The sequence below is a fragment of the Cynara cardunculus genome (genome assembly GCF_001531365.2).
Source record: "Cynara cardunculus var. scolymus isolate 2C chromosome LG 2, CcrdV1, whole genome shotgun sequence".
Lineage (NCBI taxonomy): Eukaryota > Viridiplantae > Streptophyta > Magnoliopsida > Asterales > Asteraceae > Cynara > Cynara cardunculus.
In genome coordinates this window covers 1,747,181-1,755,904 of record NC_037529.1, presented here as the reverse complement: position 1 = coordinate 1,755,904, position 8,724 = coordinate 1,747,181, and the positions used below count along the sequence as shown (strand labels likewise).

At 35.2% G+C, this 8,724-nt stretch overlaps 1 protein-coding gene across 1 annotated transcript; it reads right to left on the bottom strand.

The window, feature by feature from the left end:
- Nucleotides 1-458: 458 nt before the first annotated feature.
- LOC112507609 (histone H1-like) lies at nucleotides 459-1,502 on the bottom strand. The gene is made up of 2 exons (XM_025112258.1): nucleotides 1,310-1,502; nucleotides 459-1,218 (listed from the first exon to the last, which is right to left on the bottom strand). The coding sequence occupies exons 1-2, from the start codon at nucleotides 1,433-1,435 to the stop codon at nucleotides 556-558; spliced, it is 789 nt and encodes a 262-aa protein (XP_024968026.1). The 5' UTR covers nucleotides 1,436-1,502; the 3' UTR covers nucleotides 459-555.
- Nucleotides 1,503-8,724: the final 7,222 nt, after the last annotated feature.

Below are 8,724 nucleotides of genomic sequence, written 5' to 3'. Positions count from 1 at the left end.
CTATCATACAGGTGGTTATGTAGAAACAATCGATTACTTCATATTTGAGATATAACGTTGTGTTGGTATACATGACAAGATAAAGAACATGATTGGAACGACAATTAAATTAGTAGCAGACATGATTGAACAAGAAAATAATGCAGTTTCCGTCTACTCGTAAAATTTAAGGACGAAAACTGCACTTTTCAACAAATTACAGGGACTAAAAGCGTAATTCCACAATTCAAAAAAATATGCACACACATTGCAACCCCCACTTTATCTATTATTCAAGTCATTGTCGTAACACACGCCATTCGTTTCCAAATCAACTTCCACCACGCGCCACCGCATAAACTCCGGCGAACCACCACAAAATCCAACTTAAAATGAAACAAACAAACAAGTTTAAATGCCGATTTAACCAATGAGAGTTTTTGATGATCGAAGAAGACATCAAGATCCAAAATCTCTAAAGCCTTTTTTGGGTTCATCTAACAAAGAATCAAGTTACACCCACCGACGATCATTCGAAAAAATTTACAGTACAAAACAATACCAAATTCTAATTAATCATTTCTTCCCTTTCTTCGCCGCCGCCGCCGCTTTTTTTGGTGCCGTCGTCTTCTTCGCCGGCGACTTCTTCACCGCCGGTTTGGGAGCTGCCGCGGTTCTTCCGGGAGTCGATCTAGTCGACGTCCTAGCAGACTTAGCCGCTGGTTTAGTTGGAGCCTTCGTCTTCGGTTTCACCGCTGCTTTAGGTTTAGCAGCTGGTTTAGACTTCGCCGCCACTACAGCTTTAGGCTTAGCAGCTGGCTTAGCTTTTGGAGCCGCGGCGGCTTTAGGCTTAGCAGCCGGAGCTTTCGCTTTTGGTTTTGCTGGAGCTTTAGACTTTGGAGCCGCAGCGACGGCCTTTTTCTTAGCCGGTGATTTCTTCGCGGCGGTCTTCGGTTTTGCAGCAGGCTTCTTCGCAGCTGTTTTAGCCTTAGGCTTTGCAGCCGGTTTCTTCGCCGTAGTAGATGAATCGGCTGTTGCTAAGCTTTTCTTCGACGGCAGCTTGTAAGAAGCCTTGACCTTAACCAGCTTACCGTCGGCGACCGATTTCTTCAATTGGTTCGATAACAATGTCTTGTAATTCGCCGGAAGATTCTTGTGTTTATTCTCGATAAACTTCGCGATTGCCGGCGAACTCGAGCCGGTCCTCTCCTTTAACGTAACAATGGCGTCCTTAATCATCTGAAAAGGCAAACAAAAAACAAAATCAGATCAACGATTCAATCGACCAAATCTATAAGAATCCAAAACCTAATCGAAATGCGATTCAAACCTCAAAGTAAGGTGGATGCAATGGCGGATTCCTTTTCTTTGGAGCTGACGATGATTTTTTCGCTTTCTTAGTAACCTTTGCGGTTGCTTCCGCCGCCGACGCCGCTGCTGGTTCTTCCGTTGCCATTAAAACTAGGGTTAGGTTAAGGTTTTCCGGTTAGTATCAGATCGGCGATTATAAACCGAGATTTGCGGGTAAGAGAAGATGATGAGAAAGCTGAGGACTTAAATAATCCAACTCTCGATTTTGATTGGTTAATTGAGACATCACACGGATCGGCGGGTTATATCATATTTGAATGTAAGCCGTTGGATGAGTTAAGAGCAACGGCTGATAAACCAAGATGAAGCAAGGCATGAGATAGAGTTTGAAGTTGAAATTAGGGTTTTGAGTGAAAATTTGGTGTGCTTCTATGATGAATTCATTTGGGGATAACTTGAGCTACACTTTGTGGATTTTGGTGAAATTTTGATGGTTTTGTTAGGAATTTTATTGCCTTTTTTGGGTATATTTACGTTTGTGTTCAAGATTTTCCTTGTGAAAAGTAATCTACTTCAAATCTTAAGTGGTCGAAAAGACAGCTTTTTCATATGTATTTAGAATTTCGAGTATTTTCAGTCAAACAACTGTGGTCGTTGTGAGAGTTTAATGACTTCCCATATGCGTCATAACAGACTTCGTTTTTGGAATTAAGAAATAGGAAAATCGGATGAAAATGAGTTCAGTAATGATAATTTTAATGTGATCAAAGATGAACGTGTCCAAGTGTTAAGTTATTAGTCAATGTAATACAATACTAAGCATCGTGTATCTTTACGAGTAATGATGATTTAATGTGATCATAGATGAATGTGCCCCAAGTGTTGAGTAATTAGTCAGTGTAACACAGTACTAAGCATCGTGTATCTTTATGTTGAAAACTCTACGTATTTGTGAGTGGCATAATTACGAAGCACAAAAGGTTGACTTAGTCGCAAGGCTTGTGCAAATCAATCACCATAAAAAATTAAGGACTCCACTGTTATTCACAAATTTTCAAACGGAAAAGGGTCATCCGGTTTTCCAAAATCAGTAGTCGCCTGATCATTTACATAATCAAGGTTTTTCAAATGATATCATCGTAGTTACTATAGACTACAAAGGACTAGATAGGTCAACAAGTCATACATGAGATGCAACACATCTAACACACAATGTTGTCGGTTTGACCCTTTTAACCATAATCTATACAGATAACGCCAGTCAAGATTGTTTATTGCTTATCCAAGTATGACAAATCGTACCTTAACAATTCTTTAGCTGAAATTGTCGTCTGAGTATCCAAGAACTTGAACCTTAACGTTGATCTTCGACGACTTGTTAAATGTGTTATCTCTAGATCTTGTTTAGGGGTTTCTTTTAAATCTTATGAGATACTTATACTACGTTGATTGACTCTTCATTTGCCTCATTAATATGAAAATTTCAAGAGCCTCAAACTTTTCATATGCTTCACATTTAAAATTTGTCTGGGTTATTAAAGCTACTCATCTATTTACCTGCCATCACTCAACTATCATAAAACGAAAGACAACAGGTCAAGTACATAATTCTTACAGCGTTCGTTAGGTTTACTTGTTGCTTTGGTTATTGTTTTATTGTCTCATTCTTCATCGATGAATTAGTAACGATCAAAAAACCTGTATTTGAATGTCTTTGACATTGGAATACGTTTTAAATTTATTTTGTTGAATACTTTTAATATATGGATGTTACATCTGTGACTTGTTTGTGGGTTCAAAGTAAATTCCCATGCTATTTGAAAATGGGTGTCACATAAGAACGGAAACAAGGGGGATGATGGGCGGGAAATGCAACCCTAGTTGCAGAGTCCTTGCCCCTGTCCCGTGTGATTTCTCAAGGTTTTTGGTTGGGGTAGAGATGGAAATTTTACTCGTAGGAACGGGTGCCTGTGGGTACCTGATCCTAACAGGACGGAAATTTCCCACTTTGGTGGGTAACGGGTAGGGACTAGGATTTAATTTTTCATTTCATTTAATATATCTATACAATAGACTTGAGATCATGTGAGACCAAAGATTTTTCGTGAAATCCGTAAGACCAATTTTTAACTCTTGGATTAGATTTACAATCTGAACATTAATCACAAAATTGCCACGAGACTTCTCAATAATCACAAAATTGTCACCGTGCAACTTTATATCATTAGATTATTAGCTTATAAAGTTGATCAATGAACATAAATTGGTCTTACGGGTCTCACGAAAAACTTTTGCTCTCACGTGAACCCAACCCCTATACAATATGTGTATATATATCTATACTATATTATAAAGCATTTGACAAAAACTCTTAAAAACCATTTTTTATGAATGAAGTACTGTATAGTGATGCATATTACTTAAAATTCAATATTACAAGTAAAGTATGCATAAGTACAACTTATTAAAGCTCCATGTTTGAATTCGTGTAACTAACTGCGGATAAATATAATCAAATAGAGGATAAACATCTCATTTTAAAATATAAAAAATCTAAAATATAATCAGGATAATTATCGAGTTCTAACAAAATAATTAATTATTATCTTTATAAGAAAATTATATTATTAAGCCAAATATAAATTATTTCGTTATTGAACATAAATTGAATTACAATAAAAAATTACACAAAAAATAAGAATTTTAAATAGTTAAATTGATACTAATATCGATATATTTTTGTCAATTTTTATACGATATCTTCAAACTTATATTTTATTCAAAAATAAAAACATCGCTTTTTCAAAATTATATAAGATCATACTATAACATCGACTAAAATAAATAATAAAATAAAATATTAAAATCAAGATATATCTCGCTGCAATGAGCGAGTACCCTTCTAATATATATATATATATAGGGGCCTATTCAAGGGAGAACTGAGTTGTTTGTGGTAACTGTGAGAACCAATCTTAACCATAAATCAACGGATAAATAAGAAAATTAGTAATTATGGTAATTTGAGTTAAAATTATAATTAGAGGGTATTTTAGGTATTTTTAAAAAACTCCTCTCTCCTCTCTCCGATCTCCGGCCTCCGGTGAACATTACTCCGGCAGGTACCAATGTATTACCAATTGGGGTACCACCATGTACCACAGAATTTTCACTCGTCTCCTCCTTTCCCAATCCATCTTCTTCGGCCACTCTGTGATACCCATTACCCAAACCAATTGGGGTACCACCATGTACCACAAAATTTTCACTCGTCTCCTCCTTTCCCAATCCATCTTCTTCGGCCACCTTGTGATACCCATTACCCAATGTATTACCAATTGGGGTACCACCATGTACCACAAAATTTTCACTGTCTCCTCCTTTCCCAATCCATCTTCTCCGGCCACCTTGTGATACCCATTACCCAATGTTTTACCAATTTGGGTACCACCATGTACCACATAATTTTTACCCGTCTCCTCCTTTCTCAATCCATCTTCTCCGGCTACCCCTGCATTGTTGCAGCCACCATCTCCTTATCTCCCTTCTCCCTTTCACCTTCAGCAACACACGCACGCACCCCTGCACCAYCGTACGAACTAACACAAACACAGGGACRAGGAAATAGGCAAAGCACACCCGAACCTTCCCCTTCGCACYGCCTCTGTCATGTCTCGTCTCCGTCGTCTGCCTCATGAACCACTCCAGCAAGTCCCAGTCAATGCTTTGAAGCCATCAAAGAAACAATCAAAGCAAAACCAGAAAGGGTTGTTGATTTCATAGGGCCAAAATCAAAGAAGAGAGATAAGGTTTTCTAATAAAGGAGAAGATGAGATGGTTGTAGAAGGGGAAACCGTCGATGAAAAAGTAGATGGGGGTGGTGGGGGTGGCCGGAGAAGAAGTAGACGAAGAAGAAGAGTACCTAAAGCATCTAGGGTTTTATAATTATAACATTACCAATTTACCATTTATGTTATTTTAGGATATAACATTAATTATTTAAATGATTGGCTCATATTGGTTCTCATAGTTACCACAAACAACTCAGTTCTCATTTGATTAAGCCCCTATATATATATATATATATATATATATTATAAAATGACGAATATATTTGATTTTCAATATTGGTAATTAATGTAGTGACGATTTATTATAGTTTTAGTTTTAAAACACATTGTTTTTATTATTATTTTTACTAAAAGAGTATCCAACAGGTTCCCCGAACCCATCGAAGATTAGTCGGAGAGGAGGGGATGCATTACCCACCCAATATCCGCCCGTTTCCATCCTTAGATGGGGGTGGAGAAGAATTTATGTTAGGTATGACGAACCTCCTAGGTACCCATTTGATATAAAATAATACATACATACATAAGGTCAGATTCAAGGGAAAATCGTATAATAAAAAACTAATGAACACTCTGTAACTATCCATATGGAAGATATACATATATGCATACCTGTCATTTTAAGCAAGTATGCACATATACATACCGTCCAGAAAAACGATTTATCAGGATATTCCCCTTAGTTTTTCATATATTTTTTTTAAGATTTTCATATAATTTCATCAATGTAAAAGCTTTTACCAATGAAACAAGATGCCAATTTTGCATTAATAATTTAGAAAATTGTAACCATTTTCAATTGAAAAATAAAGTTTAAAGAGCAAAAAAAGATACTTGACCTAACATTCCATTAGGAAAGTAATCAAATTCATGATTCTCTCCCTTTATTTCTTACACATTTTACAAATGTAGTAAAATATTTATTTTTAAATTAAAATAGAACACTAATTTTTAAATCTAGAATAAGAGGTCGTTTACAAAACACTTAGGGGTTATTTACTAAATCTTATATTAAGTCTTGTATGAATAAATTTGTCTGTCTGTATAAATTTATGTTGTTGTTTACTTTTCTATTTGAATCAACAGTCTGAATAACATAAATGATCAATTTACCGCTGAGTATGAACCATGTGTTGTTTAAGAAATTGTTGTTCATTTTTTAAGGCAAATGATATTTCTGAAAAAATATATATATTAAAACATCAAAACATAAATTCATTGATAGCGCCCTCATTTCCATTCAACCAAACTTATAGAATACAACTTTCTAAGAAAGTTTTCACAATATTGGGATCATTCCAACTAATTTTAACACTTTTTTGTTGTTGTTGTTGTGTTTCACCCTTTTGTTACATACCTAAAACAAAAACAAGATGATAGTATTTAATAACGAACATTCGAGCTATTAAACAAGAAAAAGATAGGATCACGGACAGATCTAGTGCATGGTGGTAGGGGTTCTAGACCCCCAACAAACCCACCAATTTAAAAAAAAAAAAAACTACAAAAATATTTGTTTAGTAAATTTTTCTATTGTGCGTCCAACAAGAACAAGGCAAGGCCACCCCCCCCCCCCAACTTGATATCCTGATTGTTAATTGATCAATTTACAGGACACGTTGATATTTTCGTTCGAAATATAAAATATAAAAATTATACACCTCGATGAATTAGTAAAAAGTCAATTGAAAATCGACGTGAATAAGTTATCTTTATTCGGTTAATTGAATCATTTAAGCCGAAAAGGAAAACCCAAAATCGTTTTCATTCGGATGAATTATTTGGTTTTGAATATTTTTTTCTACCCCTAAGTGTGCCCCCAACTATAAAAGTTTCTGGATCCGCCACTAAACATGATAACATTCTAATACGTACAACTAAACCCACAAAAATAACAAGATGAATAAGAAAACCACAAAGTTCAATCCAAACAACAAATCAACATAAGGAACACTATAACAAATTCCCAATTGTATAAACAGCAAAAAGAGAACATATAATAAGAGAAATTTATCCAAATATCTAAACGGACTCTCTCTCTAAAGAAACCTCTACTTAATTCTTAACAGGGATCTGGCATGTGGAAAAATCAATTAAGTATGGACCGAAACAATCCCAGATAACAAAGTCATTACATCAGAAGTTGAAAACCATCAAAGCTGAGAAATTATCGAAAATTTGACTATCCGATGAACAATTTGAGAGTCGTTAAGATCATCAACGAAGTTGGTTACTTTTAAAAACTGGATGAAAAATAAACCCTACAGCAGATTCTTTCTTCTTAAAAACAAATAAATAGACATATTTTAGCATAAATCAAACAATATATATAGGTGGTTTTTGTATGTGTTTCCCTCTCTGTGGACGTTTTATACAATCGATAGATATGGTGGAGAAGCAAAACCAAACAATCGATAGATAATGGAGAAGCAATCGATATAGAGCAATCAATTTGGAGAAGTAGTTATCTTTGGAGAAGAGAGCAATCGATTTGGAGAATCTGAACTCATTACTTTTGAAGAGAGAAAATCGTGAAAATGAAGAAGAGATCGACTAGGGTTCTTTTCTTTTGAGAAATACGTGTTTTATTAAACAAGGGTAGGATTGTCCTTTTATTTGCTGAATGTGGACAAGAAGTGTTTTTATTCTGTACGAATAAGCCTATTTCTGTGCGAATAAGCCCCAAGTAAACACACTATTTTAGTTGTGTGAATAAGCCTATTTACTCATTAAGTTCCAAATAAACACCCCCTTACCCAGTAAACGTTTACCGGTAAAATTCAACACTCACTTACTGACGAAATAAGATTTTAGTTTATCAAAACGGCATAATATACAACAATTTACCCGGTAAGCGCTAATCATGGTAAAAGTCATCGTCCTCGCTTACCAGGTAAGACTCTTGTTCTTACCTCACTCTTACCAGACAAGATTCTTGGTCTTGCAATATTCATCTGGTAAGGTAAATGTGACTTGGTAAGTGCTTACCCGGGTAAACATTTGGTAAATGACCCCTAATTATTTCGTTCTTTTTAATTTGACATCAATATCGTTATTTTTGTGAGATTGTTGCAACTTTCACAAAGAAAAAATATTTCAACTGAATTAATTTTTGTATTGTTTCTCATTACAAAATAACATATAATTGTTTTAAATTAGGCACACTATGTTGTTTCACATTTCACAATGTGAACAAACACTCTAGTGTTAACTCAACATAAGTGAACCAACATTACATTATTTTTTGAAGTATATAATATTTATATATGACAAATACAGCAAATAAACTTACACACCCTTCTCACCTCTAGTGAGCTTTGAACCTATGACCTCCTAGGAGGCCATAGACTACAACTTGGAATTTTAGGTTTTTTAGCAGTTTCTTTGTTATTAGAGTCCAGTGCTTCAGTTATCTACTCACAGTAATGTAGAGGGAGAGAGAATCGCCATCATAAATTGAAATCAAATTCTATATAACCACTTAGGTTGTAGTGCACTAGTTAAAACTCAGGGGATGTAGTAGAAATCTAATATTTTATGGGTTCGAATCCAGACATACCAAAACCATTGTAGCCATGGAGGT